We start from the raw sequence: 23,027 nt of genomic DNA, 5'->3' as shown, positions 1-23,027 counted from the left end.
AGAAAGGTTATCACAGCAGAAATGAGGCACTAGTCACTGAGAAACAAAAAAGTCAAGACATGAGAAAGCAGAAGCTGGTGTCTGGGGTTACCTGCGTGGTGGCCAAGGTATAACCCTTGGGCTGAAGACTTTCAGCTGCCGCAGCGATGTCACTAATTTCCTTCTTAGGGCCTAGAGTAGTGGCAGGTCCTGGGGTGGGAGGTCCACTGCCCCCATCTGCCTCACTCTGCTCTTCATCCCGGGCAAGCAAGTACTCCACCCCAAAGTCATCATCTTCCTCCTCCTCCTCCTCCTCTGCTTGGCTCTGTGAACGAGACTCCTCAGACTCATCAGACTCAGATTCCTCGGATTCTGAACTGCCACTTGTTTCTTCCTCCTCTGAATGCTCATCTTCCTCTTCCTCGCTCTGCTCCTCAGCAGATTCTAAAGCAGAAAACCAAGGGTTAGCACTCACCATACCTACTCCTCCAGTGTCTCCCCTCCAGTGTGCCCATGACCACACATTCACCTGACTGACTGCTACTATCCTCTTGAGGAGCCTCTTCGGCTTCCAGGGCCCCCTCTGGTTCACAGTCAGAGCTGTTAGCCTCAACCTCATCTTCGTCTTCCTCTTCACTACTCCCAGAGGCATCAGAAGCATAGGCTCCTGCATACTGCTGCAACAGCTCCTCCATAGATAGCTCACCTGGAGAAGAAGCAACGGATAAGCTTCTGGGTGCTTCAAGGGAAAGGGGGTAAAGGAGAAAGAGAGGTCTGAGTGGTGCCAGTTCATTTTATCTAGGTTTCTACAGACACTACTGGGCTTATGTCTGAAGGGAGACAGAAGAGTTTGCTTTCAGCACCAGGCACTACAGCCAAGCCCACAGCCTGGGCTAGAACTATGGATGATGCTGCCTTCCACTGGGAAGGACAACATCAAACTAAACCTCTCTTTAAGGTACAAGTCAAACATGGCCAACATCCTCTTGCATTAGCTCCACTAAGCTGTCGTATCACTTTGTTCAAGCTTCCATCGTAACCGATCATCATATTCTATTTATAATTATTTATTTACATCTTCGTCATTAGACCTGGAGTTCCTCCAAGGGGGACAAAAGGTGTCTTATTCATCTCTTTATCCCTAGCATTCTGCACAGAAGAGACACCAAGCGAATGCTCAGTAAATGTCTGGTGAATGTCACCTTCTCGAGCCAACTCGCTCAGCTCCATGGCATGATCCACCTCCCCTTCCAACTGCTCCTCAGCTGCTATAGTATCCTCTTCATCCTCCGCTAGGAAAGAGAACGAAGCAAAATCAATGGCAACGGAATCATAGGACCCAGTCCAAACTGAGGAGAGGAGAAAGCATGAAATGTTAGGTCCAGATAATTTAAAGGAAAAGGGGCAATAGGATAAAGAGAACAAGCCTGACCTTCATCCTCGTTGGCAGTAAACTCTTCGTCATCCTCATCCGGATGCCAAGGCTGTTTGTTGCGCTGTGTGACAGAGGGTGGGGGCTTCACCTGTATGGCAAAGGATGAAAAGGGAGAAGACCTAAGCTTAGAGCAGCAGGAGAAAGGTACAATGTTGAACACGATGTCACAGAACAGCCTCTCTGTCCCACTGAGTGACAGCTGCCACTGGCACAGTCCCAGGGCAAGGATGCAACCAAGGGTTTTCTTTCAGCACCAGCTACCAAATCCTGGCCCCACTGCCTGGAGGAGGATCTGTGAAAGTGCTAGATAAGAAACACAGGCCCCCAGCACCATCCCCACACACTCATACACATGAGAAAGAGACAGCTTAGTCCCGAAAAGACTTCAAGATTATCATCCCAGCTCCAAACCTACAAACCAATAGGGAATATTAGGACCATTTCACAGAAATGGCCAGAACCAGATTCAAGTATTTTGTTCAAGGCCAGCCACATAGCAATTAAAGAGTAGAGTACAATACGCTCTTCCAGTACAGCATCAGAAACTACCCGCCTCAGAATGCAACTTTCCCCAAACCCAGATTCTTCCCTATCCATCCCTAAATGAGAGCCAACTGCCCTTAACCAGAGAGGACTCCTGAAAACCACGACCGACCTTATCAACCAGAACTGAGCCCTGGAACCTCTACCTCTGCTCCCACTGAGTCCTCCCTCTACCCATTCCCCTTATACCTGTAACACCTGAGAGGGCTCTTCTTCACCACCTTCTTCAGGCCCATCTCGGGTGTCACTGTCACGAGATGAGGGGGTTCTCGAGGGGCTGGAAGGCCCTCCTAGCAGCTGAGGGGGGAGGGAACGGAGCAGCTCTTCCAATGGCAATTCTCCCTCACGTCGAAGCAGTTCAATCTCACGCCTCTGGGTCTCTGCATCGTTGCCTTCCTGTTGTTCTTCAACCTCAATCGTCTCCTCATCATCCTCTTCCTCCTCCTCTTGGGGTTGGAAGTCCCCATCTATAGCAGGAGAACAAGGTCACAAAGTCCACGGGGCCCTGCAAGCCACAGGGTGGGTTTTCAGCTCTGGAAAGGGTACATGAGGAAGAGTAACAGAGCCAAAGAGGACACACACCTTCATCGTCCAGCCGGGAAACCGGGGGTGGAGGACTAGAGGCAGCTGAGGAAGAGCCAAGGCAAGGGGAAGAGCCAGCTTTGCTGGATGCTAGCGGCTGGTTGAGGCTCTGAGATAAAAGGTCTGAGTACTTTTCAGTTTGCCCCACAATGAAGTCCAGGTGCAGGTCCAGAGCTTTTTTACGTTTTTCCTCAAGCCGGGACTGTTGCTTGAACTGCACCACCTGCCATAGCATGAAATGGATGGGTCACTAAGATAATATTTCATTTATTTTTTGACTTATTTATCTGAGACAATGGGAGAGAGAGAGCGCATGGGGGGGGGAGGGTCAGAGGGAGAAGCAGACTCCCCGCTGAGTGGGAAGCCCGATGCGGAACTCGATCCCGGGACTCCAGGACCATGACCTGAGCCGAAGGCAGTTGCTTAATCAACTGAGCCACCCAGGTGCCCTAAGATAATCTTTTATTCATGTATCCTTTTACCCAACATTTAGGGAACCTTCCTCTGTGCTAGCCTCTTGACTGGCTTTTCTTTTTTTTCTTTTTTAAAGATTTTATTTATTTATTTGACAGAGAAAGAGTTAGCGAGAGCAGGAACACAAGCGGGAGAATGGGACAGGGAGAAGCAGGCTTCCCGCCAAGCAGGGAGCCGGATGTGGGGCTTGAACCCAGGACCCTGGGATCATGACCTGAGCCGAAGGCAGACACTTAACGACTGAGCCGCACCCCTTGACTGGCTTTTCAAGAGGGAAAAACTAAATGACCTTAAAAGTGCTTCTGAGGAAAGCACAAAGGGAGGACACGAAAGAGAAAAGCCACTTTAATTTCAGGCAGCAGAGAAAGATTTACAAACGTATCTGGGGCTGAATCTTAAAGACTAAGTAGGTGTTCCCTAAGTGGGCATGCGGAAAAAGGCATTCCTGGCAGCAGAAAGAACGTGGGTAAGTTACCAGGGAGGTGCAAAAAAAATAATATTTGAGGTAGAAAAAAAAGGAACTGGCAGGAAACAAGACTGAAAATACAGACAGAAACCAGGTGGTACTTGAGAAATAAAACTTAATATATGAGAACAATTTGATTACTGAAAACTTCGATGGTATTTAAACAGGTAAATGGCACTGAGAGGTTTTAGGAAAAGCATGCTGAATGCCCTGCAGACGACAGAGGGCCTAGGGGGATCAAGAAGTCCTGTTAACAATCCCCAAAGGCAGGACCGTATTTTTCCACTGTATTTCTTTCTTCTTCATAGCACTCAATGCTAGAGATCCAATGCACAACAGAAGTGTCACTAGAGTTGCCTGAAGTTAGAATATTCATTCTCTCAAGATTTTTTTTTTTTAAGATTTCGTTTATTTGACAGAGAGAGACACGAGAGAGGGAACACAAGCAGGAGTAGTGGGAGAGGGAGAAGCAGGCCTCCCACGGAGCGGGGAGCCCGATGCGGGACTCGATCCCAGGACCCTGGGATCATGACCTCAGCCGAAGGCAGACGCTCAATGACTGAGCCACCCAGGTGCCCCTCAAGATGTTTTGATCATTCCTGCTACCATGCTATCCACTAAGCAAACCTAAGGCATTTCCCTTTCCCAATCCCTGCTGCCTACCTTCTCCACATTGCTCCAGAACTGCCTGACGTCCTTGGCCATGGTGGAGGCGATTCGGCGTAGCTTGGCCTGCTCTTCTCTCCGAGCCCGTTCCTCTTTCTGCCGTTGCTCCTCGTGGTGCCGGATGACCATGCGCACAACCTGTGGGAATAAGGAACCAGAGTGAAAACACTCCAAGGCCAGTCTCCTACTCCCTCCTCAAATCAAGAGCAAAGAGAATAATCAAGTCCAAGAAATCCGAGAAGTCAGAGCTTGCTTCCTGAGACTATGGGCATTAGTATGCACCCGATACTGTTTGTTCTGTTTGGTTCCCTTCAAACCAACTCACTTATCGAGGAAAAGGAAACCTGGAAAAGAAATATGGAAGGTAGGTCCAGTTGCTGACATACCTTACGGGCCACACCCCGTTTCCAACGTCGCTCCTGAGCAAAGTCAGCAGAGAGCCACTGCATCTCCTCACATAGATAGTCCCAGTGGCCTTTGGGGCGGGGAGGCTCGGGCACTTTAGGCAGCCTCTTCAGTGACCAGAAACCTTCCTTCCGCAGCTCAGCAATCCGAGTCTCAATCTCAGCCTCCTAACGAGGAAGAGCTAGGTCAATCAAGTTAATGCACACATATGCTACCTCATGAACACAGCTGAATTCCTGGGCACTGATTATATACAGACACTGTCTGGACTAAGTATTTTATGCGTCTTAAGTCCACATACCAATCCTGCAAGTAAGTAGGTATTATAACTTTTTCAAGTGAGGGGGGAAAATAAAATCAGGGAGATTAAGTGATTTACTTGAGATCACACAACCAGGAAGTGATAAGAGCTGGGAATTAAAAATAGGTCTAATGACTCCAGACACCAGATTTCACGTTCTTTCTGTTATTTCATTCAATCTCCATGCCCCTTGAACGTAGGAAAGACTGAGGAAAACATATTCCAAGGGAAACCTCCAGAGAAGCAGGGAGTATACCCTTCCTTATATACTGGATACAAAGGATCTTCATCACTGTCGAATTCCGCTTGAGAAAGACTACATTCATGCTTGGAAATATAAAGCCCAACATACACCATCTGATTTGTTTTTACAAAACAAATGTATGTTTTATAAAAACATACATTTTGGTGAAAACACTGAAAAGTTACCCATAAAAAAATTAAATAGTATGATAAAAGGTAGTATGTTTCTACAAAGGTTAAATTTCATAAGCAGAAAAATAAAAGCATTTGAAATCAACAAAAGTGACTTAAAAACTCAAGACAACTGGGGCGCCTAGTGGCTCAGTCAGTTGAGCACTGGATTCTTGATTTCTGCTCTGATCATGATCTCAGGGTTGTGGGATCCAGCCCCCCTGTCAGACTCCCCACTCGGCTTTTCTCCCTATCCCTGTCCCTCCGCCCCCTGCCCTTCTCTCTAAAATAAGTTAATCTTTTTTTTTTTTTTAAGATTTTATTTATTTGAGAGAGAGAGAGCTAGCATGCATAAGCAGGGGGAGAGGGACAGAGGGAGAGGGAGAAGCAGACTCCCCATTGAGCAGGGAGCCTGACGTGGGGCTCGATCCCAGGACCCTGGGATCATGACCCGAGCTGAAGGCAGATGCTTAACTGACTGAGCCACTCAGGTGCTCTTAAAATAAATAAATCTTTAAAAACAAACTCAAGATAACCGCCTTCATTATTCTTGTTCTCTCCTGACAAAAACTAAATCAGAGGAAATAACAGCCATAGATAACGCAGGGAACTAAATGACCTGATGAAGAAAAAAACCAAGATAGACAAGGGTATTAGACTAATGACTCTCAAATTTAAGCATGCATCAGAATCATCAGGAGTGGGGGTGCCTGGGTGGCTTAGTCAGTTAAGCATCTGCCTTCAGCTCAGGTCATGATCCCAGAATCTTGGGATCGAGCCCCGCATCAGGCTCCCTGCTCAGCAGGGAGTCTGCTGCTCCCTCTCCCTCTGCTGCTCTCCTTGCTCATTCTCTAAGTAAAATCTAAAAAAAAAAAAAATCATCTGGAGTACTTTTTAAGACAGACTGCTGGACCCCACACTCGAGCTTTAAATTGTTGAGTGGAAGAGGGGTACGAACAAACTTGCATTTCTAACAAACTTCCCAGGTGATGCCAATGCTGCTGGTAAGGCAACAGAGGCTAGAGAATAGAAATGAGAAGTAGAAACCAGTAAATATTAAGAACCTTACAGTTTACAAAGCACTTTCATGTCTATTTTTTCCTTTAACTTAGACCTCACAACAGTCTATAGACTACTACGCCACCTCTACCTCACAGAAAGGAAGGCTCAGAGATCAACCAACTTGCTCAAGACACGTTAAGGCACAGCCTATACTCTAAATCCACAAGGAAAGAAATGTAAAATGCTCATGGGACTTAGAAGTTGAGGAAAGAAGAATCCTCATAGGCCTTCCCAATACATACATGCTTGGCCTGCTCTGCAATCTCAGCATGGCTCTTCTCCCACTTTGGGCCCTTGTTAGCCAGGTCAGAAGCCTGGGGTAAGCTGAGCCCCTCCAGGGGCACTGTGGCACTATCTGGGGGCCCTGGAGGTCCATCCAGAGAGGAATCTTGAGCTATATGCTGGGGGGAGATGCCGCCTGCCCCACTAGAGGCTGGGGAACTGGATGAGGCAGGGGACACAGGATTGCTGCCTGTCATGCCGTCCGACACCATCTAGAAAAACGGAAAATGATAGAAAAAATGAATGCTTAGCACCATGAGAAGTTCTCATCATATTATTTCATTCTATCTTACAAGAAAAAAAACTCCAGAGTAAATGACCAACCACGTTTTTATACACACAAATTTTTGGGTAACGTTTTGATGAGGTGTTCAAGATAACAGACCCAAGTTTATACACGGTTGGCATGCAAAAAGAGTTACAGCCTGACATTTACAGTTCCCAAATTCAAGAATAATACCATAGCATGTGATTTCAAACGCTAATGATCCTTTCAGAAACTCAAGAATTCCACTCACATAAACAACTCCCTATTCTTCCTTCCTTTACACAGCAAGTATGGCAGATTCACCTATTAGAATAAATTTGTTATCACCGAATTCAAAAAGCAACAATGACTACCACCAAGATCACTTAAACCTCTTTATGTTCTTCATCAATCTTGGTAGTTTCTTTTACTAGGAAGGTGGGAAGGGGCGTGGGGTTGGTCAATGTTCTCAAATACTCACCTATTTACAAGGTACTGAACGAACAATAATAAGTAGAGAACAAAGTCTCACTTGAATGTAGACAGTGAAGAAACTCATAAAAATCACTCCAGCACACTACCCTCACAGGCGTGCCACTGAAATTCCTACCTCAGTTAAATGACAAAAGACCGTATGTCACAAAATTCCCCAGCTGCTCAGGAAAATTATAAGTATCAAATCCATACCGGTCAAAAGCCTACTCTTTGCAAACCTATGTATAGATATACTCTCAAAAGCTGCATTTTTTCTACTCTTACAGTTCCTTAGTATAAGAAAAGTATCAACACTACACACCATCCATAACGTTTATGTTGCTCCAATTCCTAAAGAAACTGAGCTACTCTCAAAGCTCACAGTCTTAGGCAAGTTGTCCCAAACTCCTGGCCTAACTGAACCCTTTTCAGGTAACAAGGAGTTTCTACACTATCAGTGATCAATATCATATTACTGTCAAAAAGAATGTGAGTATCTCATAGGATTGATGCTCCACCTGAGCACCAAAAATTTTCTAAACACAGATAGCTAGGATCATGAAAATGTGGCTAAAACTTGCCACATTTTTTTTCTGCCTCAGACCCAACAGCTCACAAAGCAAAGCAGAGAAAGAACCCTCCCCACTTTCAAACCTGTGTCTGCAGGATTGGGAGCTGAGGGTGAGCAGGGGAGGGGCTGCTCTGCATGGTCCCACTCCCAGGCTCCTCTTTGGACGCCTGAAGAATGACTGGGTCGTTATCACCACTGCTGCTGGCCGAGGGGCTGGCGTCCGGCTGCAGGGCATGCTGGGAGCTGGCCTCATTCTGGGCCACCGGCCACCGGGACCCGCCTTCCAGGGCCCGGGGCCCACTAGGGCGTCCCAGCCTCCGCTCAGGTCCACCGGCCTCTGGAGCACCTAAAATAGGGTAAAAAAGTAAAAATGGAATTTAAAAAGATTACTGAATCTTTAAAAAACAAAACCAAACAAGAACAATGTTAAAGAATAAAGATAACGAACAATGATAATAGCCTACATTTCCTGAGCTTCCACTGTATGTCATACTTTACTAAGCATCAACTTGATATGTTCTATAATCCTCACACCTACCCTGTAAGTCAAGTACTTTTCACACCTTTAACAAATGTTTATTTAGTTCCTTCTATATGTTAACGATAAAGACAGACAAAAAATATCCCTAAACTAAATGAAGCATGCATTCTAATACTCTATTTTATAAGTTAGAAAGTCAGCACACACAGAGACCTAAATGCCTTGCATAAGGTCACACAGTAAGGAATTGACAGACTGAAACTCAGGTAGTCTGATGCCAAAACCATGGAGAATGTGCTACTCTCCTTGGGAGAACCAGGGTGATCAGACCTTTCTCTATCCACACGTCTAGTTTTGTTCTTGCACCATGATCATCAAACCAAAAATACTGACTTATAATTTCCCTCGTTATCTCAAACAACTCTCCCATTAGCATCAGTACATGAAACAGTATCTGAACCCTCACCTGTGTGAGCTGAGACCACACCCCCTGTGAAAGTCTGTACTTCCACGGTGCCGCCGTACTGAGGGAAATCACACCTGAAACAAACAGAAGGGCAGGAAAACAGCAGTGAGGAACCAATCCGCATTTACCAACATCTATCAAAGCCTTCTTTACAACAACTTTTGAGGTTTTTTTTTTTTTAAGATTTTATTTATTTGAGAGAGAGAGTGAGAGAGAGAGAGCACACGAAAGGGGGGAGGGTCAGAGGGAGAAGCAGACTCCCCGCTGAGCAGGGAGCCCGACGCGGGACTCGATCCAGGGACTCCAGGATCATGACCTGAGCCGAAGGCAGTCGCTCAACCAACTGAGCCACCCAGCGCCCACTTTTGAGGCTTTTAAGTATACCCAAATCAAAGGCTGAAAAGAAGAGAGTTACAGTAGTAAGAAAAGCTCACATTTCAGAAAAATAAAAGCAAATCATGTTTTTCGAAAACAGAATTCCCTAGAGACCTAAGATTCTGGCTGGAGGAGAAGCACTGAAGTGAAGCAAAAAAAAAAAAAGTTTAAAAAGCTTAAGTGTAAAAAGCTCCAACCATTGAATGGAGAGCAAATAACAAAGCAAAAAGAGCTGTCACATCCAGAAGCTCAAAGATGTTGGCTCTCCTTTGCAGTGAGGGCTGCACAAATCACAGGAGAATTCACCCTTCCTCTCAGGGCAGGGCCCTGTAACTCCTATACCTGAGCCCTGAGACACTTCCCCAAACACAAGAACTGCAGCAGGAAACATTAGAGGATAAGTCAGAAGTGAGAAAGACCGCTCAGCAAAGAACCATGCCCCGGAAACAGGTGGGGTAAACCCACCAAAGGCCCGGAAGTGTTTCCCCAGTGTTTAAGGAAATTCCTTCACTACGGTGCAGCCTTTGATTCACTCCTTCCTCCACAACAGATTCACAAGACCCGAGCTAACCAGAATCCAAGACGCCTGAACTCTTGACCGCCCCCCTTGCTTCACTGCTCTCTCCCAACTCCTTCCAACAGACTGACCCGTCGTGACCCCTGACCTCTGCCCAAGTTGCCACTAACCCTAAGCTAGCCCCGCCCCCTCCTAGACTCCCACCCCACCCAACGTGCGCGACAGACTGGGGGAGGGGCCCGCGCGTGCGCGCCTGAAAGTGGAGAGAGCCGGCTGCGCGCACCGCCCGGGGGCTCCCGCCAGAGCCCAAACCCACGCACACAAGGGTTGCAGGCTGGGAAGTCTCTCATCCCTACCCGTCAGGGAGCCCCCCACCACCAGACCACGAAGGGCTGACATAAGGGAGGGTTCGTGCCGCCAGGTCCTGGTTACTGACTGGATATGGTGGGCGCGCGCCCCGACTCCTCGTCCCACGCCCCCCTTCCTCTTCCCGCGCGCCCCTTGGCGGGGGGGAATGGGGTTGGTGGGCGGACAGGAGCGCACCTGGGTCCGTCCTCTCAGGGCTCGCTCGCTCGCTCAGGCACGCGTGCGCAGACGGGCGGGAGGGGAGAGGAGATGCGCCCGGGCCCTGTGCTGGCCGGCCTGGCCCCCCTCAGCCTGTCTCTATGGGCGCGCGCCGACAGCCTCGCGCACCGGCCCCGGGGCCCCGGCCGAAGGTGCGCGCGCAGCACCCCGGGAAGGTGGGAGGAGAGGCGGTGGCGGAAAGATGCGCGCGCAGTCACCCGTCAGGGGAGGGGGAACTGTGGAGCGTCCGCCATCTTGTCTCCCTCTCCTTACCTGCGTCCTCGGGGGCGTGCGCACCACCCCCCCTCCCGCCGAGGAGGGGGGAGGGCCCCCTCTTGGCTGCCGCCTTCGCGGCCTTTAAATTCCCCTGGGGCCCGCGGCTACTGCCACCGCCTTGCTTCCACTGCCTCCTCTCACGGCACAGAGATGCGGGCGGTGGGTGGGAAAAATGGAAGACGCTACTCTCAGCGAGCCGCCGCCGCCGCTTCCGAGGCCCCACCAAAATGGCCGCCGCCGTCTCGGCCGCCACCACCACCACCAGCACCACCACCACAGCTCACTATCGCTACCGCCGGCGCGGCCCGTCCTCTCGCGAGAGACAGTAACTGGAGGTTGGGGGAACGAGGAGGCTCGCGTGCTAGCGTAGGGCGCTGCCTGAAGCGCAAAGCAGGCTGGGTGATGTAGTCCTCTTGGAGACTCCGCGCTTGCCCGGCGGCAGAGCGTCTTTATCCTACACCAGCGAAAGTGCCCCTGGAGCTGCATTGCGGCTGCCAATTCAGACCAGTCCCCCGTTTTTTAATACATCAGCCGGAGAACTAAAGCAATTTGTCAGGTCCTATCAGCAAGTTAGCAGTAGAGCCTGGGCCTCTGGATTCCCCACGGCAGTCCACTTACATAGAGAGCTGCTTCGTTTTACGCAAGGAAGTTATTCCTGATAGCTCCAAGCACCTATATGCCATTTATTGGCCAACTTTCTAGGTTAAGAACTCCTTTGAGATGCCCTCACCCCAGGAAAGAATAATAACAGTTATCTTCTACTGAGATCACTTTGTGCACTAATTCTTTTAATCCCAACAAGCTCCATTTTACAAATGAATTGGAGCTCATAGATTAACCAGTGACAGAGCCCAGAGCCAGGATTCATAGCCAAGCAGTCTAAATCACAAGGGTACACAGGCAAAATTTACCAACTAAAGCCCACCCTGGGAGTCAGGTTAGGAAGCCCTGATAAAGTTCTCATTCAGGTCCTCTTCATCCACTCAGTTTAGTTCTTATCTGGTTTACTCAAAGAGTTGATCCTTCTCTCGGTGTCACTGATTTGAAGATCTGTTTTTCTTACAGCAAAGATCAGGGTTGAAAACTCAAAAACGTGTACCCGTGAAACTAACATAACATTGTATGTTCATTATACTTCATTAAGAAAATAAATGTAAATAAAGAAAACTCAAATACCTAAAAGAGCCAGGAAGGTAATATAAATAAAATGAAGAGGGTCGGATGAGGAATGTGAGGGACTGGAGACTATATGATCTGTCCCGCCACTGTTCAAACCACTGTTCCAGTGGTCACCTCGCCGGCCAAAAGGATCAAATTCAGCCACAGGTTGCCAGTTTTCTACCTCTGGCCTATGCTGGGGCCTCGAGGCATACAAAAGCACCCAGGACAGATTGTTTGATTGAAAAAGTGGTTGAATGCCTATCCATTTAAGCCCAGTTCAGTCTTTTTTTTTTTTTTCCATACCAAGCTTACATATTTCTGAGACCCCATCATAGAACCTCACTAAGCTTCCAAGAGATCTCACATCTCTTGGCCTTTCCATAAACCTTTTCGTCCTTTTTCAGCTATTCTTCCTTCAAAATTCAGCTCAAGGGCGACAACCCCCAGGTGATCTCTCTCCTTTGACCACACCTAGGCTGGTTTTCATACTGTTGGCTCCCATAGCCTCCTGGGTTTCATAAAGCACTGATTGCATTATATCTGGATTCATGGTCTGTCCCCTCCACCCCAAAAAGTATTATTAACCCCTTGAGGATAGGAACATTGTTTATACATGAAAATCCACTAAGCCAGTCTCAGATTATTCAGGAAATTTATTAGTGTGAACTACTTGTATTATAATACTTGGTTAAAAACAAAAATAACTGGTATTGGATTCATGAGCTCAAACTGAAAATAAACCCCAAATCTCTCTTCTATTTCCATGACTATCACCCTTGAGCGAGCCACCATCATCTCTTGTTTGGATTACCCCTGACTGGGTTTCCCACATCCACTCGTGTTTCTCTACTCCATTCTCCACATAGCAACCAGAGTGACCTTTACATATAAATCAGATCATGTTGCTCTCACACCTATGACCCCCTAAATGGCATCTTAATTCACTCAAATAAAAACCCAAATTATGTATCATAACTTAAAATCTCCACAGGACAGACATGTTGAGCTGAAGAGCCAGGCACAAGAGAATATATATAATCCCATTTTTTTTTTCAAGGTTTACGTAGACTTTATTGTTACAAGGAGGGCCATACCGAGTAGGGGGCCTTATAAACCAATATATGTGGTCCCAGGATGTCACCATGGAGAAATGGAGAGGTCATGACTGCAGAAGAGGTCACTGTAATTGAAGGACATGATCCGGGGAAGACCAGCCAGGGATGCAGCAGACATGATCAGGAGAGGCCGGGGGTGGTCAGGTCACAGGGTGAGGGACAGGACAGCCCCCTTCACTCCCGCTTCTTGTAGCTCTCCAGATGCGACAGGACCCAGCCCGATGGCAGGAGGAAACACAGGAAGCAGGAGGTGAGCCCAACGGCAACATCCATGGTCCCGAGCTCCTCCCGCGGAGGCTTGGAATGGATCTGGGCACGCTGCACCGGGAGCCTCCGGGTGAGACCTGTCAGGCCCCTGAGCAGCTGCGCGGTCAACAAAGACATGACCACAGGGAATGACGGCAGTTACCAGCTCCTGCCCAAGGTCGGGAAGTCCTATATAATCCCATTTATATAAAGTTCAAGAGCAGGTGATAAAAATAAAAATAACAAAAAAACTAAATTAAATTAAAAATAAATAAAAATAACCATTGAGAGACAGGGATTTTACCCGGGAAGAGCCACAGGGCTCTACTAGAAATGTACCCATTGATTTACATGACATCTATGGCTGCTTCCCTACTACAGTACTAGAGCTGAGTAGTTGCAACACAGGCCCTAGGCCCACAAAGCCTAAACTATTTTCTGTCTGGTGCTTTACCAAAAAATGTCTGCTGACCGATGTTCTCTATCTTGATCTGGATGAGGTCATTTCCATGGTTATATACAGATGTAAACATTCATTGAACTGTGTACTTAAAATCTGTGTACTTTGTGTACCTCAAAGCATGTATTTTATACTTAAATTTTAAAAATAAATATCCTACAGGCTACGACCCCTCTCTACTTTTTTTTAAAACTTCATTTACCCCTTGTTCACTGTACTGAAGCCACCATGCCCTTCTCCAAACCATCCATCAAGTTCTTTTCTGCTTCCAGAGCCTTCATTTTTGTTGTTTCCTCTGAAAGTTTTTCCTGAGCTCTTTTCATGAAGGTCTCAGTTCAAATGTTGCCTCCTCAGAGGAGTTCCCTGGTATTAAATAACCCTTTCACTGCCAGTCACTCCCTATTCCATGCTTTCTTCACAACACTTATTTGAAGTCACTGATTTATTTGTATGCTTGTTTATTGTCTGCCCCCTTCCCCTCTAAAAGATAAGCTCCCTGAGAGCAGGGACATTGTCACAGGGTTTACAGTACTCTAGATAGTTACTGAATGATGAAAAACATTTCAAACAATCCTGTGAAAAGGAAATTGTTCCATTTGACAAATGAAATTTCAGTTGAATCAAAAGTGAGTGATGAAGACTGAATATTGTCAAGATGTCCATTCTTCCCAACTTGATCTATAGATTCTGTGCAATCCCAATAAAAATCGCAGCAAGTTATTTTGTAAATATCAATAAACTGATTCTAAAGGTTATGCTGAGAAGCAGAAGAGCCAGAATAGCCAAAATATTATTGAAGGAGAACAAAGTTGGAAGACTAATACTACCTGACTTCAAGACTTATTGTAAAGCTGCGGTAATCAAAACAGCGCGATGCTGGCAAAAGTATAGACAAATAGATCAATGGAACAAATAGATCAATAGAGAGCCCAGAAGTAGACCCACATTGATATAATCAACTGATCTTGACAAAGGAGCAAAGGTAATACAATGGAGCAAAAATACTCTTTTCAACAAGTGGAACTAGAACAACGACATGCACAAGCAAAAATATTAACCTAGACACAGACCTTCCACCCATCACGAAAATTAACTCAAAATGGGTCACAGACCTAAATGTACAGAGCAAAACTGTGAAACACCTAGAAGATAACATAGGAGAAAACCTAGATGACCTTGACAGTGGTGTTGATGCCTTTTTAGAAACAATACCAAAAGGATGGTCCATATAAGAAATAATTGGTAATCTGGACCTCATTAAAATTAAAAACTTCTGGGGCGCCTGGGTGGCTCAGTCGTTAAGTGTCTGCCTTCAGCTCAGGTCATGATCCCAGGTTCCTGTGGGCTCCCTCCTCCGCAGGAAGCCCGTTTATCCCTCTCCCACGCCCCTGGCTTGTGTTCCCTCTCTCGCTGTGTCTCTCTCTGTCGAATAAATAAATACAATCTTTAAAAAAATTAAAAACTTCTCTGTAAAAGACAGTGTGAAGAGAATGAGAAGACACGCCACAGAATGGGAGAGAATATTTACAAAAGACATCTGATAAAGGACTGTTATTCAAAATATTCAAAGAACTCTTAAAATTCAGTAAGAAAACAACCTGATTAAAAAATGGGCCAAAGGGGTGCCTGGGTGGCTCAGTCGTTAAGCGTCTGCTTTCGGCTCAGGTCATGATCCCAGGGTCCTGGGATCGAGCCCCGAATCGGCTCCCTGCTCCGTGGGAGGCCTGCCTCTCCCTCTCCCACTCCCCCTGCTTGTGTTCCCTCTCTCGCTGTGTCTCTCTCTGTCAAATAAATAAATAAAATCTTTAAAAAAAATAAAAAATAAAATAAAAAATGGGCCAAAGACCCTAGCAAACCCCTCACCAAAGAAGACATACAGATGGCACATGAACGTATGAAAAGATGTTCCACATCATGTGTCATCAGGGAAATGCCAATTAAAAAACAGTGAGATACCACTACACATCTATTAGAATGACCAAAATCTGGAATACTGACCACACCAAATGCCAACAAGGGTGTGGAACAATGGGAACTCTCATTCATGCTGGTGGGAATGGTACAGCCATTTTGGAAGATGGTTTGGTGGTTTCTTACAAAAGTAAACATACTCTTACCATACAATCCAGCAATCACACTCCTTTTAATTCCCAAAGGAGTCAAAAAAAACTTATATCCACACAAAAATCTGCAAATAGATGTTTATAGCAGTTTTATTCATAATTGCCAGAACTTGGGAGCAACCAAGGCGGCCTTCATTGGTGAATGGATAAACTGTGATACATCCAGACAGTGAAATATTATTCAGCACTAAAAAGAATGAGCTATTGAGCCAGAGAGAAACATGGAGGAGGGGCACCTGGTTGGCTCAGTCAGTTAAGCATCCAACTCTTGAGTTTGGCTCAGGTCCTGACCTCAGGGTAGTGAGATCAAGCCCCGCATTGGGCTCTGCACTGGGTGTGGAGCCTACTTAAGATTCTCTCTCCCCACTCCCTCTGCCCCTTCTCCCCCGCCACCGATTCCCTCTCTAAAAAAAAGAAAGAGAGAGAAACATGGAGGAAACTTAAATGCATATTATCAAGTGAAAGAAGCCAATCTGAAAAGGCTACATACTGTATCATTCTAACTGTATGACATTCTGGAAAAGGCAAAAACTATGGAGACTAAGAAAATCAGTAGTTACCAGGGGTCAGTGGGGGAGTGATGAATAGGAGGAGAGGACAGAGGATTTTTAGGGCAGAAAATTCTCTCTATGATACTCTAATGGTGGATACATGTTCTCATACATTTTTTTAAACCCATAAAATGTACAATACCAACAGTTAACTAAAGTGTAAATCATGGACTTCGCATGATTAGACTGTGTCAATGTAGGTTCATCAATTGTAACAAATGTCCCACTATCGTGAAGGATGTTGATAATAGAGAGACTCTGCATGTGTGGGGACCAGGTATGTATAAGAAATCTCTGTACCGGCGGCGCCTGGGTGGCTCAGTCAGTTAAGCGGCTGCCTTCGGCTCGGGTCGTGATCCCGGGGTCCTGGGATCGAGCCCCGCATCGGGCTCTACTGCTCGGCGGGGAGCCTGCTTCTCCCTCTCCAATCCCACTTGTGCTCTCTGTCTCTCTCTGTATCTCTGTCAAATAAATAAAATCTTAAAAGAAAAGGAAATTGCAAATTTAAAAAAAAAAAAAAGAAATCTCTGTACCTTCCTCTCAATGCTGTGAATGTAATGTTGCCCTAAAAAATAGCCTTAGTGGGGCGCCTGGGTGGCTCAGTTGGTTAAGCGACTGCCTTCGGCTCAGGTCATGATCCCGGAGTCCCGGGATCGAGTCCCGCATCGGGCTCCCGGCTCAGCAGGGAGCCTGCTTCTCCCTCTGACCTTCTCCCCTCTCATGCTGTTTCTCTCTCTCTCTCTCTCTCTCAAATAAATAAATAAAATCTTTAAAAAAAAAAATAGCCTTAGTTTTTTTTTTTTTTTTAAGATTTAGGACTCTCAGATTTTTTTTTAAGATTTTATTTATTTGACAGAGAGAGACACAGCGAGAGAGGGAACACAAGCAGGGGGAGTGGGAGAGGGAGAAGGAGGCGTCCCGCTGAGCAGGGAGCCTGATGCGGGTCCGATGCAGGGCCCGATGCGGGGCTCAATACCAGAACCCTGGGACCACGATCCGAGCCGAAGGCAGACAGACGCTTAACGACTGGGCCACCCAGGCGCCCCAAAATAGCCTTAGTTTTTATTTATTATTTATTTATTTGTAAATTTTTTAAAAATATTTTATTTATTTATTTATTTGAGAGAGAGAGAGAGAGAGCATGAGAGGGCGGAGGGTCAGAGGGAGAAGCAGACTCCCCGCTGAGCAGGGAGCCCGATGTGGGACTCGATCCCGGGACTCCAGGATCATGACCTGAGCCGAAGGCAGACGCTTAATGACTGAGCCACCCAGGCGCCCCAAAATAGCCTTAGTTTTTATTTTTTTATTTATTTTTTAAAAAATTTGTTAAAGATTTTATTTATTTATTTGAGAGAGAGAATGAGAGAGAGAGCGCATGAGAGGGGGGAGGGTCAGAGGGAGAAGCAGACTCCCCACTGAGCAGGGAGACCCATGTGGGACTCGATCCTGGGACTCCAGGATCATGACCTGAGCTGAAGGCAGTCGCTTAACCAACTGAGCCACCCAGGTGCCCTAGCCTTAGTTTTTAAAAAGTGAATGATACCCATCTTTTTAGACCCTCTTCCCATCACCTTCAGAAGACAGGAAGCCAGGCCAGAGTCGGAATGGGTTGGACCTAGGCTTGTGCTACTAATTCCTTGCTATGTCATCTTAACCAGTACCTCACTTCAGGGCGCCTGGGTGGCTCAGTCATTAAGCGTCTGCCTTCAGCTCAGGTCATGATCCCAGGGTCCTGGGATCAAGCCCCACAGCAGGTTCCCTGCTCAGTGGGAAGCCTGCTTCTCCCTCTCCCACTCCCCCTGCTTGTGTTCCCTCTCTTGCTGTCTCTCTGTCAAAAAATAAATAAAATCTTTTACAAAACGAAGTACCTCACTTCTCTGAACCTCACTTTTCTCACATGTATAAGGGAGATAGAGTTGCTGATGTAAAATTGCTTTGAAAGCTCTAAAGAACTGCCTAAATAGAGGGGTGTACTTTGGACCCATATTTCAGAGCCTCAAACTCATGACTCTCCTGGTCAAGTTTAGTTTTCAGATATGCTTTACAGAGTGTTTTAATGTTCTGAGTGTTATTAATACTTTAGGCAGAAGAATGAAGTCTCCTACTTGCCATAGGCCCTACCATTCCTAATTGTCTTGCACTGGGCAACTTTGCGCATTTGTCATATTTGTCTGGCTCCTGGGGGTAGTTGAATCTGTGACTTCTTGTTCCTACATTTGGGTGGTAGTGGGTGTTCTCTCCTGACCAGCATTTCCTCTGCCACTGAGTGTCCGGCCCTGTACTGGGTAAAATGGGAGAGACAGCAGAGAAGATGACACAGTCTCTACTCTCAAGAATTTAGTCTCATTGGGGGTGATCTGTGAGCTTGTGAAAATCAGGGCAGTGTTTTGATGTCACAAGAGAAGGTGGTCAAGGGTCAGATCAGATCCAGTGGGCATCAGGGAGGGCTTCCTAGATAAGATGTCATTTGAGCCTGACCTTGAAAAATTTAGGCATGAAGGGTGGGCAATTCAGGAAGATGACCCAGCCACAAAAGGTGGAGGGTTGTGGGGATAGTGAATAGATCAGCTTATCTTCTTTATGAGGGAGCAGAGATAGATAATTCACCTGAAACCAGGCGGCCAAAGGTCCAGCATACCAGGCTGGGTAGTGGGATTAGTTTGGAGGTGACAGGGATCTCCTGAGAGTTGTTGAGGAGGGATGGGCCCCGTCCAGGCTCCACTAGAGGCTGGAAATAGAGAAGCCCGAGCAGTTGTAATGAGGACTATTGGCCAGGAGGTGGCAGTGGAGTTAGAGGGAGAGACACGGCAGGGGAAGCCTCAGCAGAACTTGGCAGTTGATTGCTAGTGATGATGATCCTCTAAACAGCCATTCTTCTTGCCTTCTGTGAAGCCTTTCCCAGTCTCCTCCTACCTCCTACCTCCTACCTCCCTGGATGCCCCTTCTCAGACTCCCTCACAGCCCACTTCTCCTGGACCCGTCCATCAATTGTAGGCATTCCTCAAGATTCTTCCCTCAATTGCCTTCTCTCATCCAACACATCCACAAGGGCAGAGGCAGATACCCTGAAGCTAAGGAAGTTTAAGCTTCTGGACCCCTTCTTTACAGGGACCCTCCATTGCTAGAAGTATCTGGGGGTTGTAGAATGGTCTAGATGAAGTGGAGAAGCCCGTCTGCAACCAGAAAGCATTTGCATGTAAACATTTCTGGTAATTTGCCTAAAGAGATCTCAGAAGAAAAAGGCATTTTGTCATGATTTCGTTGTGCATTCCAATTACCATCTCTTAAGCCAAGCATTTTCCCCCAGCTCAGAACTTGTGTTCCCATCAGTCTAACTCCTGGATTCCTCCAGGCCTCCCAGTTGCTCTGAGCAGATGACAACACCATCCCCCTCCCCCCGTTGCTTAAACTAGAAACGAAGCCATCATCCTCCCTTTCCTTCATGCCCCACATCCGGCCACCAAGTCTTGTCCATTACATCTTAAAGATTTCTGTATTCTTGGGGCACCTGGGTGGCTCAGTTGATTAAGCATCTGCCTTCAGCTTGGGTCATGATCCCAGGGTCCTGGGATGGAGGCCTGTAGGGCTCTTTGCTCAGTGGGGAGTCTGCTTCTCCCTCTACCTGTGGCTTCCCCTGCTCATGCTCTCTCTCAAATAAATAAATAAAAGATTTGAGACAGAGAGAGAGTACAAGCCGGGGGAGGGTGAGGAGAGGGAGAAGCAGACTCCCCGCTGAGCAGAGAGCCCCACAGGCCTCCATCCCAGGATCCTGGGGGATCATGACCCAAGCTGAAGGCAGATGCTTAGCGGACTGAGGCACCCAGGTGCCCCAATATTTCTATATTCTATTTCTCTCCAGCCCCACACTTGATCCTTAGCCCTTGATGACTCAAAATCAGTGACAGTACCAAGAACTGGCTTGTTGGGACTGCTGGGACTTTATTTCCCAACTGAGCCAGCCAGGCGCCCTAGGACTGCCGGGACTTTAGTCCCCCTTCCTCACCACCACTATCTCCATTGCCTCCCCACTCCATTCTTTGATATGGACAATTGCTCTTTTCTCAGTCTTGCGTAAAATGCTATGCAAATGAAGCTTCAAGCTGTCAAGTCCTCTAGCCTCCTGCTCTCTACCAGCCAGCTAGCTGCTCCTGACCCTCCTAGCAAATCAAAGTTGTAAAACTTGGGCCAACCCCCTAACTGGTCTTCCTGTGGCCAGTCCCTCTCCTCCTCCCCAAAGTCCCAGCTCTTTCGCAGGTTCCATTCCAATGGAGGTGGTGACGTGAGAACAAGCATAAGACAGTGTGATAGAGGGGCGCCTGGGTGGCTCAGTCGGTTGAGCGTCTGCCTTCCGCTCAGGTCATGATCCCAGGGTCCGGGAATCGAGCCCCACATCGGGTTCCCTGCTCAGCAGGGAATCTGCTTCTCCCTCTACCCCTCCCCCCACTCATGATCTCTCTCTCTCTCGCTCGCTCGCTCGCTCAAATAAATAAATAAAATCTTAAAAAAAAAAAGAGAGTGTGTGTGATAGAATGCCAGGGCTCATGATATAATAAAGCAGAGGAAGAGGGGCAGAGGTGGGGGCGGCAGGGGAGATGCTGTTTTAGACAAGGTGGTCTCCGGTGGCAGTTGAACAGAGACCTAAAGTGACAGGGAAAACTTGGCTAACTGCTTAGCGGACAGAATCAGGCTCCAACTCTGAGTCCTTTCACAGCTCCTGTGAAACTCCTGAGACCACCAAAGCCCCGCCTGGTGGTCCCTCCAGATTCTCCGGGTTTATCTCCCCAGCCCTGCACTCCTGCCACACTGGTCTTCCCACTCTACAGGCTCTTTCTCCTCTCTCAGCTTTTTCACACGTGGCTCTCTCTCTCCTCTCCACCAGGTCAGAACCTACAGAGTGGAGGTTTCCAGGATCTCTTGCTGGCCCTCAGACTAAGTTATATCTCCTGAAAAATTCTGTGCTTTGTTGCCTCTCAACACTTTTAACACTAGCAATAATTATTTGAGTTCCTGAAGACTCGTGGTAAGGGAGGGGTCACATCTGTCTTGTTAATTTCTGTGTGGGTGTCTATGCCCATCGTCTGGGGGAGTGACAGGCACATACTAAATATCAGTAGATCGGGGTTGGGTGACGTTTGCATGTGTGTATAATAGTAATAATCCGTCGGTGTTAAATTCGCTCAAAAACTGTAATAGTGACAAACACTAAACACCAGCCTATGTTTTCACATGGATTAACTCATTTAATTCTCACAATAACCCAATTAGGGCGCCTGGGTGGCTCAGTCATTAAGCATCTGCCTTCACCTCAGGTCATGATCCCAGGGTCCTGGGATCAAGCCCCACATCAGGCTCTCTGCTCAGCGGGAAGCCTGCTTCTCCCTCTCCCACTCTCCCTGCTTGTGTTTCTGCTCTCTTGCTCTCTCTTTCTGTCAAATAAATAAATAAAATATTTTAAAAAAATAACCCAATTAAAGTAGATTGTCATCCCTGTTTTACAGACGGTAGAAAGGATGGTTAAGGAACTTGCCCCAAGTGACACAGCTGGAAAGCACCAAGCAGAGCAGGGGCTTGAACCCAGAAAGACTGACTCACCGCTGTGCCCTTAACTGCTGTGCAGGACAGCCTGTCAGATCCAGGGCTGAGAAGTGCCAGGCATCATCCTAGGCACCAGGGAGATAATATTGGAAAAACAAACCAGTAAAACACTTTAAGTTCCAGCTTTTATCAAGCTTACATTCCTGGTGAGGGAAGACAAAGAACAAACACATTAAGCAAGTCGAAGTATAAAATAATGACGGGTAATGTGTGTTAGGGAAAAGTAAAGCAGGGTTGGGGCAGGGGAGGTGCTGTTTTAGACAAGGTGGCCTGGCAAGACCTCTCTGGTGTGGTGACATTTGAGCAGAGAATGCTTGGGGGAGAGAGCATTCTAAGCAGAGGTAAATAAGTACAAAGACTCTGAGGCTGGCCCAGCTTATCCTAACAGGAAACAACCAGGAGGCCCAGGGGGCTGCAGGGGACTGGGGAACAGTTGGCAATGAGGTCTGAGAGAAGGGCCAGGCCTGTATCTGGCAGGGCTCTGAAGGCCAAGCTCAGGAGTTTAGATGGGATTCTAAGTGTAGCAGGAGGGCTATGAGCAGAGGCTGGTGTCGAAAAGGGCTGTAGGGGTGAGACCCGGAGGTGACCGCTGCACTCTAGGTGAGAGGAGTAGAACGGGAACCTGGGGGTAGTGTTGCCAGATTTAGCAAATAGCTCTTCCGGGGGGGGGGGGACCTCTGAGAAGAGCCTCCGGAAGGCAGTGGTCAAGTGGCTGAGGTCCTAGGAGGCTAGGAGAGGGTGGCGAGCTGCTAGAACCCCTCTCTCCTCTCTAGGACACCCGGGAACTTTTGAGAACACAGCCAACACGGCACAGGGACTTTACAGGTGGAATCCAGCACATCTTAAGCAAACACATCCCCAATCAAAAACATCCCCAACCCTCAAAGAAGGAAACTAAAATCATGACACTCAGTTCTGGGAAGGGTGTGGGAAGATAGGCACTCACGTGCTGCTGCAGGGGGGAGTGTAGATGTACACAGTATTTTTTATTTGGATTTCTATTAAGACTTTATTTATTTATTTGAGAGAGAGCACAAGTGAGTGGCAGAGGGAGAGGGAGAAGCAGAAGCCCTGCTGAGCAGGGAGCCTGATGCAGCTCAATCCCAAGACCCTGGGATCATGACCTGAGCCAAATGCTTAACCAATTGAGCCACCCAGGTGTCCCTTTGATTTGGATTTTTAAATGATTGTTTCTT

General features: G+C 47.3%; 2 protein-coding genes and 1 non-coding gene across 5 annotated transcripts in view; all 3 read right to left on the bottom strand.

The window, feature by feature from the left end:
- Positions 1-10,870, bottom strand: part of SRCAP (Snf2 related CREBBP activator protein) — a 33,229-nt gene extending 22,359 nt beyond the window's left edge. For 2 of the 3 annotated variants that reach the window (XM_028109783.2, XM_028109785.2), the window contains exons 1-12: positions 10,578-10,870; positions 8,849-8,922; positions 7,985-8,247; positions 6,570-6,821; positions 4,532-4,717; positions 4,143-4,283; positions 2,540-2,762; positions 2,147-2,424; positions 1,412-1,502; positions 1,182-1,271; positions 509-685; positions 92-423 (exon numbers count right to left, since the gene is read on the bottom strand). In XM_028109783.2, coding sequence (XP_027965584.1) covers positions 92-423; positions 509-685; positions 1,182-1,271; positions 1,412-1,502; positions 2,147-2,424; positions 2,540-2,762; positions 4,143-4,283; positions 4,532-4,717; positions 6,570-6,821; positions 7,985-8,038 — 1,824 coding nt within the window. In that variant the 5' untranslated portion in view covers positions 8,039-8,247; positions 8,849-8,922; positions 10,578-10,870. Of the gene's footprint in view, positions 1-91; positions 424-508; positions 686-1,181; positions 1,272-1,411; positions 1,503-2,146; positions 2,425-2,539; positions 2,763-4,142; positions 4,284-4,531; positions 4,718-6,569; positions 6,822-7,984; positions 8,248-8,848; positions 8,923-10,283; positions 10,442-10,577 lie in introns of those variants that run through there. The other variant, XM_028109784.2, reaches the window with a different exon arrangement.
- On the bottom strand, positions 1,593-1,721 carry LOC114214582 (small nucleolar RNA SNORA30/SNORA37 family). Its single transcript, XR_003610457.1, has one exon. It is a non-coding gene; the product is annotated as a small nucleolar RNA SNORA30/SNORA37 family (small nucleolar RNA).
- A 1,914-nt stretch (positions 10,871-12,784) lies between the features above and the next one.
- Positions 12,785-13,285, bottom strand: LOC114214435 (cytochrome c oxidase subunit 8A, mitochondrial). Its single transcript, XM_028110086.2, has one exon. It carries the CDS (start codon positions 13,238-13,240, stop codon positions 13,031-13,033), a length of 210 nt encoding a protein of 69 aa, XP_027965887.1. The 5' UTR covers positions 13,241-13,285; the 3' UTR covers positions 12,785-13,030.
- Positions 13,286-23,027: the final 9,742 nt, after the last annotated feature.

This window comes from Eumetopias jubatus, unplaced genomic scaffold (genome assembly GCF_037043125.1).
Source record: "Eumetopias jubatus isolate StellerSeaLion01/CBP00866 unplaced genomic scaffold, mEumJub1_p1.0 scaffold_12, whole genome shotgun sequence".
NCBI classification, from domain to species: domain Eukaryota; kingdom Metazoa; phylum Chordata; class Mammalia; order Carnivora; family Otariidae; genus Eumetopias; species Eumetopias jubatus.
Note: the sequence above shows the minus strand (reverse complement) of the source record. Positions and strands in the feature narration are given on the sequence as shown.

Bases quoted from the DNA above. Each gene is read 5' to 3' on its own strand.
- LOC114214435 (XM_028110086.2), bottom strand. From the start codon at position 13,240: ATGTCTTTGTTGACCGCGCAGCTGCTCAGGGGCCTGACAGGTCTCACC.